Source organism: Drosophila persimilis, unplaced genomic scaffold (genome assembly GCF_003286085.1).
Source record: "Drosophila persimilis strain 14011-0111.01,24,50 unplaced genomic scaffold, DperRS2 tig00000124-arrow-pilon, whole genome shotgun sequence".
NCBI classification, from domain to species: domain Eukaryota; kingdom Metazoa; phylum Arthropoda; class Insecta; order Diptera; family Drosophilidae; genus Drosophila; species Drosophila persimilis.
The window spans coordinates 3,032,117-3,050,522 of NW_020825294.1; the positions used below are offsets into that span (position 1 = coordinate 3,032,117).

Consider the following 18,406-nt stretch of genomic DNA (forward strand, 5'->3'; position numbering starts at 1 on the left):
CGGCAAAGGCCCCACAACAGCTGTGCTGCTCCAGCTGCTGCCGAGAGACGGAAAGTGCGCTGCCGCCGAGAGCGCAGGCCCAGTGAAAGAGCGGGTCAGTGCCAAAGTGAAAGTAGTTTTGTTGATTAACATCCTTCAGAGTTTACCCACATTAGAAAGGTCGCCAATTTCACTGATAATAGCTTTTCTCGCTGCTGGCAATGCTGCCATAAGCTAGTGGGAGAGCCCCAGCAGGCACAGAGCGAGAGAGAGAGAGCCAAAGAGGCAGGTAAAGAGAGAGAAAGCAGACAGGAAGTGACTTTGGTAAGTGGCATTTCCCCAAACAAATTCAAGAGGCCACAAGTCCATTCGCCAGAAAATAAACCAAAAGCAACTAAAATATGCAAAGATTGAGCTTCGAATTGAATCGAATGGAGAATAGTGTACAAAACCTAGCTATTCCGGCAGATCTGCATTATTAGAATAAGTTAGAATAAATATTTATTTGAATATTTGTCGATGGTCTTGTAGGTCTCTGGGTCTCATCATTATCTAGGAATATTTAAGATGAATAAATGCCTTATAAGCTTACTACTTTCATAATTAAATATATTTTCATGCTGTAGCTGATCGATTCTTAGTTCCAAGGCCCAGAAATCGTGACAGATCATCTTTTGCAGCTCTCGAATCCCCTGCTTTTGATTCCACTAAATTCTGTCTGCGTTAAATACAAACCAGTCCCGGAAACACTTGAAATGGGTATCTGTGCTCACGAAGGGGATGCAACTAGTGGATTTTATTATAAGCTTCGGTAGTGGGTATCCTACAGTCGGCATATAAACTATAGTATTGTATAGTGCATCTTAGAGCACTTGTTATAAGTGAGACTGTAACCCACACCCAAAACGTGACGATATATCGCGAGCGATAGATATCTGAGAAGCTCAGTTTTTTAGAATCGAAATGATTTTGGCTTCATTTCCATGTCGGTTGCTACGCTGAACATGAAGCCTCTTCTACAGAAGAAATATAAACAATCAACTATTGTATATAACCCGGTGCAGTCGAAAACTAGCTTCAGTTAGCGAAATCTGTTGAGATGTGGAACAAACCAAGCCTGGGAATCTTTCTCCTCTATCTGATGGCCAGCGGGGGGAACGCGTTGCCCGCCGACGTAGCCAGATACAATAAATTGGGGTATGTCCTTTTAAATCAAACAATAATTGCAGCCCAAAACTCAATCTACCGACAGACAAAGCCCAACAAAGCCAGCCAGCCTGAACTGCAGTGCGGCGACCACGACCAATCGGTTGGGTCTGGACACTGAGAGCACCCCGTCGCCACCGGAATTCGAGTACGCCCTGCTCGGTCAGGATCCTAAGGATCAGCATTGGTATCGCGTCAGTCTCACGCCCACGAAGAACCAGACGGGGTATCGGGCCCAGTTCGCCACCCGGAAGCAGCCGCCCTTCGACGACCAAGTGGCACACAAGCATGACAGGACCATTGGCGAGCTGCTGGATTGGCTGGACCATTCCGAGGAACGCAAACTCCTGCAAGTGTACCGGGACGTGTTGGACGACGAGCAGAGGGAAACAAATCAAAGGCTAGATAATGAAGTCCGCAGTGAAAGCGACTTAAGGCCCACAAAGAGCAACCATCAGCTGCACCTGGTGGGAGAGGAGACGACAACCCCGGCTCAAAGTCCGAATGAAAGTGAGCCGCAGGCAGTCCAGAACTTTGTATACTTTATAAAGGGACTGGAATGATTCCGAAGAAAAGCATTTTCCGATTTTAATTTACTCCAAAACTTTTTGACAATGAATTGTTTGAAACCCTATTCTGTTCTTAAAAGAAATTTTATAAATCTGCATATAGAAACCAAATAATATTAGTAAAGTTCCTTTAAATTTCCTACACGAAACTTTCACCACAGAACAGCAGCTTTCTACCACACGCTCTCTTATACAGGGGCTCTCACATTGAGAAAGGCAAAGACCACCGCCAGACCCTTGTGCGATTGCAGAACATGGCCAAAACGAGGCCTCGTCGAAGAGTTAACTGACACTTGCTGCTCCACTTGGAAGACCATGGCCCATTTCGGGACTTTGAAGCGTGGAAATAAAAGCAGAGAAACGAAACACCCCGAACATGACACGAATCGGATGGTCTTTGGTGGTACCAATAGAATAGGTTGCCCTGCTTTTCGATTCAGAGCCACTTGGTACTGCGAGGTGTAGCCCTGATCCTAGAAGCAACAGTAGGACAGATTATTCACTCGAATATAGCTCCAGCCTCCGCTGGAGGCAGTTGCCTGGGACGACAGCGGCAGCCCAGTGGTTGCTCTAGAATTTCAAACATTCTATTAGCAGACACAAAAATCCAAATCTGTCTCTACACCAAACGAAATTTTAAAAGCTGCTATGCTTGCCATCAGCTGTTTATCATTCTCTTTTGGGAATTTTTCATTAATTTCATTTCGCAAATTTAGCATTCGGAAAGTAGTGAAAGATTGTTTACTCGACAAGCTCGGTGGCCCATAAAAAAGTGGAGGAAATATTTCTAATTGTCGCTTTTTGTTGGCGCTGCAAAACGTAGACTCTGGCAGAGTGGAAGGGGTCATTGGGCATTGCGGTTGACTCGGCATTTTCCGCGAGCTACAGCCAGTTAAGTGAAGTTATCCAGTATATAAAGCAGTCGGGGCCAGCCGAAGAACATCGCAGTCCGCTTCCAGCCAGTCTAAGAAGTCAACACACAGTCGAAAGCCTAATCGAAATGAAGTTCGTCGCTATTATCGCCACCATTTGCCTGCTGGGCACATCCGTTGCCGCCGAGAAGAGGCAGACCGTGGGCTCGGCCTACGGCGGTGGATACGAGAAGCCGGCAGCAGCTCCGTCCTACTCTGCCCCAGCAGCTCCATCCTACTCTGCCCCCGCAGCTCCGTCCTACTCTGCCCCCGCAGCTCCGGCGTACGCGGCCGCACCCGCTGCTCCTGCCTACGCGGCCCCCGCTCCGGTGTCCATTCCGGCCCCACCTTGCCCGAAGAACTACCTGTTCAGCTGCCAGCCCAACCTGGCTCCAGTCCCATGCAGTGCTCCGGCGCCCAGCTACGGATCCGCCGGCGCCTACTCGCAGTACGCCCCTGTCTACGCACCCCAACCCCTCCAGTGGTGAGGAGAGGAGATTAGAAGCATCCAAAAGTGGAAAATGACAACAATAAAAAAATATTTATTATGCAACATAAACTTTTGATTCATTTGTATAACCGGCCCTCAAAGAGTAAAAGGATAAGCATAAGGATATTGGATGCCCACAGATTTTACCCCAGAACCACCTACACTCTTTTAGTACTGCTGTAAAAATCACATTTCTTTTTGAATCAGCTCTTTGCCGTTCCCAATGTATTACAAAAAACACAATAATTTATAATATTTGCGTTGACGGCAGAGGCGAAGGATCAACAGGAGCCCAAAACAGAGCCAAATGCACAGAATATACGGATAGATAGGAGCTTTTTCTTCATCTTCTGTTTTTAGAAGAATCACAATGTCCCGATAATTTAGATTTTCCCGACAGTGTCTACACTCCATGTCCACAAAGTCATCCTCAATTGCCCATGGCCAACCATGCGCCGACTTCAACGAAAACCCGAGCATCTGCATCAGCAAGCAGAGCTCCAAGTAGTACAATATGCGGTGCATAAAACAAGAGTGAAATTTGTGTTGCCTCTATCCCGAAACGACTGAAGGCATACACGACAAGCCTGGTCGTTTTATAGGCTAATCCCACGGATCGTATCACATCGCCACTACCGCCCTCCTCCGTCTGGTCAAGCGAATTCCGGGAGTTGTAATGCAATCCGATCAAAGTCAGAAGCAATCACACATTTACAGAATAATACGATGAATTACGATGAATAATCTTTGTTTATATAGCACTCGAAACTCTGGTCTTTAAAACTAAATTATGGTGTAAATTCAAAGCAGCTGTGGGTCCTAACGTTTCCAAAACCATCCTACATTATTGCTCAGCAGCAATAGCATAGTCGATAATTGCCATATTGCGGAGAAGAGGGAGTGAGAGAGGTATGGATATAGTCTAATACTATCTTCATTCATCGATATTCTTCAAGGAAATGCTTAATTTCTTGATAAATTAATCGCTTCCGAAGACTGAATACCTAAAAACTGTGCCATAATTTGATATGGCTAAGAAATCCGAATAATATGAACATACGATGTGTCAATGAACTGCCTGATAAAATCGTTGGTAAATAACATATAAATCATTATAAGTAACGAAAAGATAACGCAAGATGTACGTATTGACGTCGATAGAACTCAATTGAAAACATAGATAACTTCAATAAAGCTTAGCAATAACTAACAATAAAGTCAAAATATTCGATTGATGGAAAAGAAAACTAAAAAGTATCTAATGCGATATAAGATATATCGTAACGCTGAACATCAGAACTTAAAAGACCGTTTAAAGGGCACTTTGCACGGAGATGATAATTATTTTAAAAGTTATTCAAAATATGTTTATTCACTATAAGTTTTTCTTTAATTGCATCTTTCTAGTTACCACATCAGTGATTAATAAGTATTTGTATAAAAGAAACAAAAAAAATGGCCTACGTAATTAATTTGCTGCAGGAAGCAGCCGAAGCACTTGGAAACAGCCTACCAAAGGGCTATTACTACATAATATATATATGAATTGAAATGATAATGGCAAATGTCTCAAAACGTGAAGAGTTCGAAGGGAATTAAATTCGTTTTACTCTGATAAATAACGTGTGGAAATCTAATCGAAGATATCTCTTGCAGGGCTTCTGCATGAAATCTGTTATCTATCCCTCAATAATCTTCAGGTTCGACAGCATCGTCATAGAACCGGGCAGCCTGTAACTGTTTGCGGATGGCTCCCACCTGAGTGAGGATTTTGGGCGATGAGGTGGAGACAGAGAACTTTTGCACAGCGGGAACCTGAAGAATACAAATAAGAATTTTCTTTTCTTTTCCTTCCCGAGCCAGTCGTTAGCTCAAATTTCATTAAACATACCTCCCAGCGCTTTTTGAGACTGTCGATGCCCCGCTGTCCATTCACGGGCAATGTGGCGCCCGTCTCTTTGCGCGTCATTTTGGGCATTTCACGCAACAGCGGCATCGATAGATTATGCCCAGGGGCCTCTCTCAGGACCACATCGCGTCTGGCCAAAGACTGCGGCATTGTTTGAGTTCCACGGTGACGGGATTCACTCTTGCTGCGGTGCAACTGCAACTGCTCCTGCTCCTTCTTGATGAGCTTCCTTTGCTGCTTGGAAGCCAGATCTCCGTAGTTTTGGAGATAGCGCGATAAGCGCTTGTCCGTTTGTCTCCGAACCCTCTCCATGGCCTGCTCGTCAGCGCTGTCAAGCTCAAGGCTAGCGTTGGCACTCCCCGAAAACGTCGGCAGCTCCTCCACAAAGGACGGCTTGACAGGCGTCGACTTGTAGTCGGAATGGAACACGGAGTTACGTGCAATGTTGATGGAATAGGGAGGCGATGCGTCGGATTGCATCAGGTTGCTGGCCGTTGACTCCTTAGCTGCTGGAACCGCATAATTCAGTTCCAGTACTCGAAAGGCACTGTCCGAATGTGGCTGCCGGTCCGCATCCGTCTCATTGATATGTGTCCGCTCCGTGTTGCGGCCGCAGGCAACCTCCTCGAGGCAAAACGAGCACAAGTTGCGGCGACAGTTCATGCAGACATTCCGCTCTCGCTGGCACGCTCGACACACATCGCTCTTGGCCAGGCACTGGCTGCACATGGCGTACAAGCGCTCGCACTTGTGGCAGACCAGGGCATAGCTGCTCTCGCAGTTGTGAATGGGGTCGCCGTCTGGATCACGCGGCGATTCCTCTTCCTCCTCTCCGATTTGATCCTGGGACTGCTGTTCGTTGCCGTTCTCCGTCTGCTTCAGTTTCACAGCCAGCTTTCGCTGGCACCGCAGACAGCAGCTCTCGTAGCTCTTCAGGGGCTCATCGCACAGCGGGCATATCTTCTCGCACAGATGGAAGCACTCTCGTTCGATCTTGGCCATTTGCGGCAGCTCAAAGTCCAGCTCAACGGCCGGCGGCAGCGGCTGGCCACGTCTGTACTCGTGGTGAGCAGAGTTACTAAAGTATTTATACACCTTGTTGGCGGTGGCTTCGGTGCTAATATTATTTGTGCTGTTGTGGATGTTTTTACTCCGATGCGATCTCGGTGTTTCGGCCAGGTTGTTGCTCTCCTTGACCAGCAGCAGCTGTGCGTCCTGCTCCAGCTTGGCCAGCAACTGGTCGCGCATCAAGCGGTTATGTTCCGAGTCAATGCGAGCCTGACAGCACAATAAACGGAAATAAATATAGAGCGGATTGGTCGAGTCGAAAGTAAAGTGCAGTTAGCTGCCATTAGGTGCGATAATATTGCTCGGCTAACACAAATCAATTACAATTCACTTTACCTGTCGAGCGGCTTATGTATTCTCAGGCAGCAGATCGTAAATCTAATGGTGGTGCCAATCAGAGGCTATTGAATTTAATCGGATATTCGGAAACGCCATCAAAATCTAGCTGTATAAATACACTCAAGGCTCCATATTACGCTGCGTTCACCTCAACCCAAAGGTGTATTAATAGTTTTTGGTTCAATAAATAAATGGCAGCCATAACTAGAGAATGTTTGGGCCACTCCAATCCCGTGTTCCGCTATCTACTCGTATCCTATAGCCCCACTGTGCAAGGGAAGCACAACTAACTACACCATTAAATAAATAAAACTAATATCAAATCAGGTTTTACCTTTTCATTTCGCACGCGCTCCTTTTCCAATTGCTCTTCTAGCTTAATGGTTTTTAGTTGTGTCTCCAGACGTCTGTTGAGGACAAAAAGAAGGAAGCATTAAAGATTTCGGTTTCACAAAGAGAAAATACTCGATAAAAACCCACCTGGTGAGTGCCTCCTCCTGTCGACGCTCCTTCTCCCTGAGCAACTCTATGGAGCGGCGCTTCTCCTCAATCTGTAGCATTAGATCGCGTTGATAATCCTTTTTGCGGGCCGTCTCCAGCTCGGCACTACGCAGATTACGCTCCATAATCCCGTCGCCCGTCACAATATTCGACAGCTCCACATGGCCCAGGTCCTGCAGCAGCTTGTTACGTGTGCTGGTCGAACGGACTTTGGGCGGCACATAGTTCGGGTTACTATTTACAATTAACTCTAAGTCAGTCTTGTCCGTGGTGCTGTGATTCGAGGTGCTTGTGCTGGATTGGCTGGATCGCGCCAGTGTGGAGGCCAAAGCTGGAGCTGGCGCTGGCGCTGGAGCTGGTGGCGGTGGCGGTTGCGATGGCTTCCTCACTTGTCCCGGTCGCTGGTGCTTTGTGACCGGCGGATGAAGCATCTGCAAGGGTTCAAACATTAGGCGCCAGCTCGTAAAATTCACGCTGATTACCATAACAAGGCATTCCGCACATAATCGGAATATTTTTACGGCAATCTCTCACCTGGTGCTTGAGAAAGTTCTGCTGGTTCTCGCGCTGTCGCTCACGCAAATAAGTTTGCCGTTTCTGATTTTCATTGTTAAAGCCGGGGAAATACGAATAAAATGTGTCCGTAACCCATTGCTCCATATCATCCTGCACGGAAAAGAGAAAACTAATGTGAGTGGGCGGCCTTTACACGAGTATATATACACATATATGTATGTATGTATTTATTATATAGCTCTTGTCGCGCGCTTTCTTTTTCTAATTTTCTACGTTTCCTTCGGCGACACTAACCACCAGCAGGAAGCTTGTGTACATTTTCGTATGGCCGGTAGGGCCAGCAAAGCCAGCAAATTATTCTAGCTCCGTGTTCCCTCTGCTTTTGGGGTCAGCAGCACTTTCCGCAGGAGCAAGAGCAGGAGCAGGAGCAGGAGCCGGAGCTGCTCTAGCGAACACTCCACAAAGCCTACTGCCATTTGGCACATAATTTTTATGCCGTCGACGTCGCAAATCGCGTGCACCGATGGCATCAAAAAAATTATATACAATCCAGAGACCAGAACCAGACCAATCAATGGCCAGGGATTCGAATGGAGAAATCCCCAGTAAAACCGAAGAGAGGTGCGAAAGTAAATAAAGTCTTGATCAATAACTCTTCTACCCTTCAGATGATTGTGTCAAGAGATAAATAATATTACCAAAGCACTACATTGGTATTATTCCCATAGTTTATAAGTAAGATTGAAGCAGCCCTAAAGCGCTTTTAAAAAGTGTGACAGGTGAGCCGAATATTCCTCATTGGAAACGTTAAGGAAGAATCATCAGAAACCAGACGAAGGGTTCGTTCGTAGCACGACTGGAGCCGCTCTCTGAGAGTGTCTCAGCCAATGGCACTTTATCAACCAGGCCCAGCTGTTTCAGCCTGCTCTGGCTCTTCTGGGCTCCACTTCTGCTTATTGGCTGCATGCAGTGCGCTTCACTCTCTATTAGCCCGGATGATGGCCACTTAATTAAAGCTCCCCTTAACGTTTTCATCATTGCAGTGGCGGAGAGAAGAGCTAAGCATAATTAAGAGCCATTTGCGAATGAGAGGCTTTTTCAGAGTGGGACATTCAGTGCCGCAACTAAGGAAGAAACATACATAATATAAGCCTATAATTCAGGTCAAGGAAACTATCAAAATGAAGACTTCAAATCCGACGGCTGGAACGGGGTGGCCCGTCTAGAGCTAGTTTGGGTCACGCAGTTCATCTCAGGCAGGGGGCCAAGAGGTGGCAGGCAATTTGGAGGAGGCGCTACAGTGGGGTGCATAGGCACATTGAGAGACTCACTCGATTCCACATTATGTTTCACATGTAATCAAGAAACGGCTATACTTCTTCAGCGAAAAGTACTATCGGTTTGACACTCTCATTAGGACCTTTCCCACATTGACGTACTCCACAGTAGTCCCTTGTACTTCCATGGTCTGTTTACTACGCCCATTCATTGGATTTGGTTGCGTGCCGGCTGGAAATTGGGTTAACTAAGTGCCAGCTTCAGCCAGTGGGTGTACGAAAAGTGCGAAAACTAATGAACCTCAACTGGAATGGAATCATCTGTCGCCACGCAGTAGTGAAAGAGCGTAAGTTCAAGGACGGACGATGGAATTTAAATTGACTTTCATCCCTATTCGAAGAGTGCATGCCTTTTTTTTAAAGGTTGTTCAGTCGTGATGGAGTGACCTCAAGCTATCCTACACTCGAAGGGTGGCTTAATTAAACCCTGTCGTTGACAACCTTGTCCAGGTCATGACTTTCGTTCACAGTACATACACCCATGTGTATGTATGTTGGTCGATATTAGAGTTGGGAAGTTTGTTCAACTGGTTCTGTCCCTTAGCTTAAATTAGTCAGTGTTAAATAAATGTAAATCTTATTGTAGATAACATCACAAACGGCTAGATCTGTGTGGGTGACGGCCCAAAGGTCCAATCGGATGAAACTGTTTGTGGCTTTAGATCAGAGATATAATAGAACTGAGTTTGCAAGCACGTGGCAGTGGCAGTGCCATTAAATATACAATATAGTATGCATACACGCAGCAGAAATAATTATTCAGTGCAGCCCATGCATTCGTTTGAGCTCCTCTCTGAGCCGAACCTTTGTCCCACCTCCAATATCCATTATCATTACCAATTAATGAGAGGCGCCATAAGGCGTCGCTGACAGTTGGGCGTGTCGTGTCCTACACATGTGTCCTCTACGAGGAAGTGAGTCGGCAGAACAAAAAGCCACTTCGGGCCACCTGGGCACTTTGTCAACAGTATTGCATGACTAGGCGCTCCTAATTTTGAATCAAATTTTAAATCACTCGCTAAAAGGAATATAAGAAAGAACAACAGAAAGAAGAGAAGGTACAGCGTGTTCTGGCATTAAGGCAAGGCCCTAATCCCTTTGGATATCCGATAACTTGGGATACAATCCCATCTTTCTTGCAATGCTAAACAAAATTCTTGTTCATGTTAGATATTTCGGGTTATTTCCAGGGACCACTGACACGTTCATAGCCGTCATGCGATTTCATATTTTTACGTTTTAGTTTTCCGAACCGTTAGTAAGCATATATTTAGAAAACGTTCAATTTTTCATTGTTTGTTTTGCGTCACTTTGATTTTTGGGTTAACTCGCGGCATGGCCAAATTTAGTCAATTAGAGGGCCCATTCATTTGGTTCCGTTCGATGGTTTTGATTTGCCGGTAATCAGGGGCAAGCGGCAGGCCCCTCACCACGTGTACGTATACCTCATTTATATATACAAATATAATGTATGGAGAGCAATTTCAAGTTCAGGCCAAACAGAAGCAAACGCAACAAACGAGCTTCAAATTACAACTGAGAGCGGTGCCAGCAAATTCATTAAACGAATGGCTCGTCCACAGCAGAGCCAAAATGGTAACTGGAGCACGGAAGGGGCGAGCTAACAGCGCTAGCAGAACCAACAACAATGGGGCATGCAACATTGATAGCGGAAGGAAACGGGGCCACGCCGAAAACGCAACAAAGCACGGAAAAGTCCAAAGAACTAAATGCTGAATAATTAAAATGCCCAACTAATTTCGCTATACTCACATGCCCAGGGCCTGGAGGCAAGCGTCCAGACAGTCCCCTCAACTTAGAGGGTAGGATGCGGACCTGGACAGGCAACGATTTGCCAGCCAGCTCGTCAATAAGCCAATAAATAATGCATATGGAAATTGAAAAGTGAAAGGGTGGAAGGGTGGAAAGGTGGAAAGCTGGCGGCAAACAACAAGTCTACAAAAACGCTAAATCTATCAACAAACTGACAGCAAAGTGTACAACGTTCTATACAACAACGCTAGTTAATTAGTTTTGAAATACATTGCACGCTGAACGATCTCTAACGAAAAGAAATTTTATGACTTAAGCGACTTATGACTTATTTAAATTAGTAATTACTTAATCATTTCATATAGAATGAATCAAGAATTACAAATTTAAATAATCTTAATAATTTAAATAATCTTTTAGCCGTATGCCTTTACAGCAAGCAGACGGACATGGTCTTAAAAGACTCACCAAGGTGAACACAGAACAAAAGAGGATAGAACACTATAAAATCTTGTATGCAACTGATACTCGAATGAGGATTACGAAAGATATCAGGCAGAGCTTCGGTTTTCAGATTTCTTCCAGCAGCTCAACGAGGCGTAAAGAAACGAATTTCGCACATTTATGGCAATCTCCCAGATAATTGGCGATGAGCCACTGAAGCGCAACACACATTCTGGAGCACGTCGTGCTCGTCAATTTCCCAATTGTGGCCTCCCCACTCACCGTTCGTCGGATTGGCAAGCGATTCTCACTTAGCGGTCGCCCGCTTTCCAAATTGCGTCGCGACGACACATCTGGCGATTTGTATTGACGGGCGCTTCCAACGAGCAGCTGACGCTGGTTTGCGAATTCCTTAGTCGATTTGGATGGGCTGGCATTCCCCTCGGACACCCCATCAGGCTCACACAGGCGGCTCAAGTCCAAGTGAAGTTGTTCGCTTAAGTTTTGGTTGCCGGTTGCTAGGGAAGACGATTCCGACAGGAGTTCATTGGACTCCTTGGCCCTGCGCTGACATTGCACTGGCATGTAGTCGCTCTTTTGCATTAGCAGCGCGGCGGGGCATTTTTGTGCCGTGGAAAGACGCTCTCGGTCCTTCTCCAGTTGCTTGCGCTCCAAGGAAAGAAACTGTTGCAGGTCCATGTCTGAAAGAAACGCACTTTAATTCTCTAACCAATTCTGTTTACAACACAAACACACCATATTGAAATTGACCAGACCTGTGGCATTTGAAAACTTTTAAATGCGCACTAATATTTAAATGTAAACACGATTTGCAGTGTGACCGCGGACTTATGAATAAAATAAACCATTTTCTTTAATATATCTTTAAAAATACCGTGTCTACCCACCACACAAGTTCTTCTTCTTACTTTTGCTATGATTTTTGTTTAATTTTAAAGTTTTTAAAAATTGGACCAATCTCTTTTTCTGCCCGGAATCGCACATGTAAAATCCGATATTGAAATATATTGGAAAATACTAGAAAATACCATGAAAGCTAGATCTAGAATGGTGGCAAGAAAATAAGTGTGACTGCGGACTCATAATAAAATATACGGTTTTAACAAATCACTTTGTTCTTCATCCCTCGTTGCAGTAATTTACTAACGCGTCGAATGTTCAAACACAGTAACTTGGCGCCAAACTTAAATTTAAATTTCCAAAGCCCACAATTCACATCAATATTAATCAGATCAGTGCCTTGTCGTTGTGAAGCAACTACAATTTATATATTTTTTGTAAAGTACAACCGCAAGAATTGTAAGAGGACCAACCATGATGGGATTATTAGGAAATCAGTTCATATTTTCGCGGGAGCGCAAGCGTTTTGGACGCCAGTGCTTGTTTTCGGATCGGAACGAGCTGCTGCTGGCCGTTCACCCAAGTGGACGTCTCCGGCTGAAGTACGTTCTGCGAAACCCACGAGATAATAACTCACAAAAGAGCAAGCAGATGGCCTTGAGCACTGTGGTAACAGAGAACGTGACGTTGGACCAGCACGGCATGTACCACTACGAAGGCGGATGGAATGTGAAGGAGGTGAATATAATGGACGAGGAGTCCACGATGCGATACCGCAAGAAGGTGGAGCGTGACGACGCCTGGGGCGTCGAAGTGGCCCATTTATTGCGTGATTGTATGACGATGAGCTCACAGAACAACGCCATAAACATATATAAAGAATTCTTCGCTGATCTGGACGAGGACCTGGGCAGTGGCATTAGAATGAAGATAACGGCCAGAGCTATTAACATGTTCCACGACTTGTGGTATCCTCAAAGACACCTGTCAATGTGCGACTGGATGCCCAACAATCCCAAGCAGTTCTTGACCACATTTAACAACCGTCCATCAAATCCGAACAATCAAGCAAACACCGAATTTCCTGAATGGGGTAACGAGAACGCTTTATATCTCTGGGATATCAACAATCCGATTCGACCAGTTGCCTACTATGACACCAACGAGACTGTTGCACTGGCCAAGTTGTGCCCCAAGGACGAGAACTTCATGGCCGGAGGCCTGCATTCGGGCAAGGTGTGCCTATGGAATACCTCAGAGCTCGGCCAGCCGAAGGACATGTGTCCGCTGGAGGCGGCACACAGGGAGGTTACCTCGGCGCTGTGTTGGGTGCACTCCAAGTCCAACACGGAGTTCTACTCGGGCTCGCTGGATGGCTCCATCAAATATTGGGATACGCGAGACATGAAGATGTCCCTACAAGATCTGCTGCTCGAGCCATACCCCAAGGACATCCAGAACCGGGCGGATTCGCACGGTGTCACTGTCTTGGAGTTTGAGTACACCATACCAGTGCGCTATGTCATGGGCAGCGACATGGGGTGCGTTTTTGTGGGCAACCGCAAGGCCGCGACTCCATCGGAGACAATCCTCAGTCACTTCCAGATCTTTGCCGGCCCAATTCGCAGCATCGTGCGCAATCCGTTCTTCGTGAAGAACTTTCTGCTCGTGGCCGACTGGCGATGGCGCATCTGGTCCGAGGAGATCAAGAACTGTCCCAGCACCCTATACTTCTACAAGCGAAATCAGCTGACCTGCGGGACCTGGAGTACGGGCCGTTGCTCGCTGTTCGTTATCGGCGACGAGAGCGGAACTCTGGAGTTTTGGGACCTGCTGATGAGCCATCGCACACCCATTGTGACGGTTAAGTTTAAGCAGAGCATTACACACGTGTCGTTCCACCCACATGGACACCTGCTTACCGTAAGCCTGGCTGGCGGGGACGTAGTGATTCTCCTAATCGAGGATGACATGAGGACAGCCACCGCAAAGGAAAAGGCTCTCATGGCGGCGGTTAATTATGCTACAATTATCATATACACAAACGATTTTTATTTTCACTTTCTTTCCACAGCTTTTCGAGCGGGAGATCTCACGAGGCAAGCTTCTGGAACAGCGCGAGGAGGAAATAAAACTGAAGAAACGTAACTCCAAGCTGTCCGAGGTAGAAGAGCTTCGGTCTGGCGAGAAACCTCCCGAGCACGTTGTAAAATATGATCATAAAAGTCCCGAGAAATTCGTCAAATACATCGAAGAGGATGGAGAGCTTCGGAAAGCCATAATAGAATTTAACGAATCAATAGACTACGTCGCTTATAAGCGCTCCAAAAGAGTTTCCCACATTGAACGCACTATCTTTGAGCTAGAACCGGAGTCGGAGGACCCCGTCCCAAAATCTGAATAACTTTTTTTTTTATCTTGTTGCATCTTTTTGTTGTATACTAGGGCATAAACTCAGTATACTTTTTCATCTTTATACCTTCCTAATTAAATAATTCAAGAGTTACCAGAAACTTTTTCTAGGATTGCGAAATGATAATGGATTACAAGTGATAATGATAACTTTAGTCACAATTGGAACGCACAAAATGGAAGTCTATGGAAGAACCTGCCAGGAAACTTTTTCCTCGATCTGGAGTAAATCCATGATCCTGGGCCAGCCTCAAGACTTTATGGCTCCAAACACGAGTAAGCAGGGAAAAGAATGACCAGTTAGCTTAAAACTCAAGTCGACTATTCTATTTACTGGTGCTTGATTATCACCACGCTTTTCTTCAAGACTTCTCTGATCTTTTGGCACAATAGTACTCGTATATATGATCAGCCTGAAGGCCTTGTTGCGCTGCCTATAACCATTAATATAAGCATTTAAATTAAATTAAATTACGTTAAACATAGCTTTCATTGGTAAACCAGGTGCTACGCTACGCTCATTTTGACAAATTCAAAATAGGGACCGAGATGTTAGACTATGACTAATAAAACAAACAAAATAATATTTAAATAATATAATGATTCAAGATGTCGCTGATACGAGCATGCGTTTGCAATTGCATGTATTTACTTTATGTACGGAGGGTCAAGGGTCAACTTATTATAAGTGTATAAATATTAAGCTTAAGCACAATCTGGACATACATACATAGTCCATACATATATATGCATATAAGATCATAAGTATACGAGTACACACATATCATAAGTATTTATATGATTTGCTATACTTGTTATCTCGAAAACATGCCAGAGGGATATATATGCATATTATATACTATATACATATGTACACCTACTTATTTCACAACTTAATTGATATGACAGTCAAATGTTTCATTTTGCATTTAGTCTGATTTAAGTCTTTCAACGGAAAAGTCATTGAATTAATGGTGATCGGAATTGTGGTTTGGCTCTCTTCTTCCTCCAGGATGAAGGAGACATCATTTTTTCTACTGAAAATAGTTACTACCATGCCGTAAGACTTCAGTGCATTGAGAAATTAGAATTAAAACAAACTAATTAGTTGTTCTAATTGTTCTGTTTCTAGTACTTAATGTGAGCTGACCACGGAAGAGGAGGAAGAGCGTTGTGGCGCCATTTGCTGTCCGATGGTTAAGCCATTACGCCGGTACGATGCCATATGCAAGGGGAAGGATTCAACGATCACCGAACTCAAGGACCAAGTCCGAGAGAAAGATGTTTACATCGAAGCTCGGAGGCAATGGAAATACAGACCATAGATGATAATCTAGTGTCTACTATGAAGAAAAGCAAGCAACTTCTGGCTTCATCGATCCTAAATAAGGATAAGAAAATGAATTATGTACTTGGGAAGAGTCTAAGCCCAATGACACAAAAGTTCCAATCGATGGGTAGACACAATTCTATAACCCAGCTAATGGAAGATCAAATTACAGATCTTGAGTAAAATAAAAAAAGGGTAAAAGTGTGAAAAGTCCATTCGCGAACTGGAAATGGAAATCAAAGAAAAATCTTATCAGTTATAAAGAAGTGCTCTATAAACGGTAAATCAGACGTTAGCAATCATATGGATGATCAATTTGCAAACTTCACAATATAAGGTTGCACGAAATAAACCCACTCTGGATCTGGATGGACTGTAATCCTGAAACGAGTCAACGGCAATGAGAGCCGACTACAAATTAAGTTTTGGAAACCTAATCCTACGGGAGACTTATTCATTGGATAATCGTATATTTGTATATAGACCCCATAATGTATATATATATATATATTCTTGATCAGCAATTTTAATGGATCATCATCATATGGTAAACAAACAACATTATTGAGGCATATATAATTCATTAACTCATTTTTTCTTCAAATCTCCCTCCTATAAAATGTAACCTCTTCAATAAGGATGATCATATAATTGAAGCCTTCTGACCTCCCATTTATTGTGCGCACCTTCGCTTCTAATTTATCAGCTTTTTTCTTTAATTTCCATTCCAAGCTCGCGAATAAACTTTGACAGTTTTATTTTGTGATTTAAGATTGGAAATCCGATATTCAATCAGCTGTGTTGTCAATTGAATTTTAATTGTTATTAGGCTTAGTCCCTTTCCAACTAGATCATCAATTTTCTTATCCTTCTTTACGATCGATGAAGACAGAAGTTGGTCGCTTTTCTTTATAGTAGACACTAGATTATCATCTGTTGTCTGTATTTCCATTGACCTGTCGAGTTCAAGCTTGCTTTGCAATTGGGCGATGCAAACATCTTTCTCTCTGATTTGGTCATTGAGTTCGTTGATCGTTGAATCCTTCTCCTGGCATAGGGCAGCGTACCGGAGTAACGGCTTCACAATCGGATAGCAAATGGCACCACACCGCTCATCGTCCTCCTCCCGGGTCATCTCACATTACTAGAGACGGAATGAAATATTACAGCATGCTCGTAACTATTTTCCGTAGACAGAGTGATGTCTCTTTCCCCTTGGGGGAAGAAATGGGCCAGAGTCCAAAATATTGGCATAACTTTTCGTACAATGAATTTTCACGTTGTAAGACTTAAATCACACTAAACGCAAAATGGCAGACTCTAAAATCTTCTTATTAAATAAAATGTAAAATATAAGCGACTTGGATGTTTTATATCGCAATAATCGTAATTCCTGTATATTCTATTCTACTAATATCTATATATAATCTGGCAATTAAATGCTGTCTTTTTGATACGAACTTTCTGAATAATAAAAATGAATTGTAATATAAAAGTAAAAAGAGTTTTTCATAATCACTTTGTTTCATTTATGTTGCCAAGAAGTGGCCAAAACGCCACAAAGGCAGCACAGGATAGGTCCTTCACTTTCTCGAATGATCAAAATTGGTGGAACTGTTCCGAAGAAGAGGTAGGACTGCCATGAAGGACTTAGGCAGGCAGAAAATGGCTTTAAATTTTTTGTAATTTAATTTCACTTGTCTATTGCTCGCTTACTAATGCCCATATAATTTGTAGTTTTTACTAGTTTTTGCATCGCTATTATTATTAACGTGATTATTTGGCAAAGCTCCTTTCGATTTAAATGTCTAAGATCATTATTTGTTATTTATTTCATCGTTTTTTCCGTGCTTGAATTAAATATGTATATTCAGTTGCTTAAATATCAAGCTCGCAACAGTGGAAGCGTTTTTGTTCATATCAACCAAAATATTAAGCAGCGTTTTAAAGAGACAAAAAATTAACCTCACCTACAAAATCGCAATTAATGAAATATATGTACATAGTTAATACACTTACATATGAATGCATTATTCCCAGCCCGGGTATGCGCTATAATAATGTATCACCAACGTCTCAGCCATCGCTAACGTCACAGTCCAAAAAACCATGTGAAGATTTTAGATTTAGGCTGTTTACATCATCCCATCCCACTGTCGGATCTAATTTTCAAATATTGGAGATTCGTGCAGCGATCGAAACACAACTGTGATACGAGTTCTCAACAGTTCTCTTGTTGTCGCCTCTATTACGTTCGCGAGCGATTCTAAACATACAGCGTCTTTTTGCGTTATGTTATATTATCAACCATTAAGTATGTACGTTTGTATATATGGATTGGTAATTTATATGTACACAGAAATGCTCTGGTTTCCACACTCAATTTACTCTGGACTAGCCAACAAGTGCGTTCTTGATCTATTGATCTCGCTGAAAAGGGAGCAACTCCAGCCACAGGTCGACAAGTAGATACGCGGTAACACTGATTTTAGACACCTTGTCTAGCTAAAACACCCTGCATGTTCTTTTTCTATTATGTGTATAGTATTTTCCAGTAATCCAATGCAGAAGATAGCTCAAAATGAGCGAATCTTGCTGGAAATTGATTTATCAATCGGATAAAACTAAGAGTTCGGAGATGAAGGTCATAGCTCGCGAGTAATATTCAACCGAATATTAAAAACTAGGAATATGATTGAATTTGTATACAAATAATTCGTCAGTATATTTTGAAATATATGACGTATCGGTATATTTCTGA

General features: G+C 43.7%; 4 protein-coding genes across 9 annotated transcripts; 3 read left to right on the forward strand and 1 right to left on the reverse strand.

The window, feature by feature from the left end:
- Window positions 1-1,040: 1,040 nt before the first annotated feature.
- LOC6593718 lies at window positions 1,041-2,373 on the forward strand. The gene is made up of 2 exons (XM_002018861.2): window positions 1,041-1,176; window positions 1,232-2,373. Exons 1-2 carry the CDS (start codon window positions 1,079-1,081, stop codon window positions 1,746-1,748), a joined length of 615 nt encoding a protein of 204 aa, XP_002018897.1. The 5' UTR covers window positions 1,041-1,078; the 3' UTR covers window positions 1,749-2,373.
- Window positions 2,374-2,712: 339 nt separating this feature from the next.
- Window positions 2,713-3,224, forward strand: LOC6593717 (vitelline membrane protein Vm34Ca). Its single transcript, XM_002018860.2, has one exon. The coding sequence runs from the start codon at window positions 2,755-2,757 to the stop codon at window positions 3,151-3,153; it is 399 nt and encodes a 132-aa protein (XP_002018896.1). The 5' UTR covers window positions 2,713-2,754; the 3' UTR covers window positions 3,154-3,224.
- Window positions 3,225-4,496: 1,272 nt separating this feature from the next.
- LOC6593716 lies at window positions 4,497-18,054 on the reverse strand. Of its 6 annotated transcripts, none has more exons than XM_026987224.1 (7): window positions 17,665-18,054; window positions 11,325-11,743; window positions 7,507-7,638; window positions 6,952-7,403; window positions 6,806-6,878; window positions 5,047-6,342; window positions 4,497-4,970 (listed from the first exon to the last, which is right to left on the reverse strand). In XM_026987224.1, exons 2-7 carry the CDS (start codon window positions 11,739-11,741, stop codon window positions 4,842-4,844), a joined length of 2,499 nt encoding a protein of 832 aa, XP_026843025.1. In that variant the 5' UTR covers window positions 11,742-11,743; window positions 17,665-18,054; the 3' UTR covers window positions 4,497-4,841. The 6 variants fall into 6 exon arrangements, with proteins under 6 accessions (XP_026843025.1, XP_002018895.1, XP_026843026.1 ...); XM_002018859.2 differs by lacking the exon at window positions 17,665-18,054 and adding an exon at window positions 11,799-11,846; XM_026987225.1 differs by lacking the exon at window positions 17,665-18,054 and adding an exon at window positions 11,819-11,835.
- LOC6593715 (dynein intermediate chain 3, ciliary) lies at window positions 12,346-14,398 on the forward strand. The gene is made up of 2 exons (XM_002018858.2): window positions 12,346-13,916; window positions 13,978-14,398. The coding sequence occupies exons 1-2, from the start codon at window positions 12,378-12,380 to the stop codon at window positions 14,305-14,307; spliced, it is 1,869 nt and encodes a 622-aa protein (XP_002018894.2). The 5' UTR covers window positions 12,346-12,377; the 3' UTR covers window positions 14,308-14,398.
- Window positions 18,055-18,406: the final 352 nt, after the last annotated feature.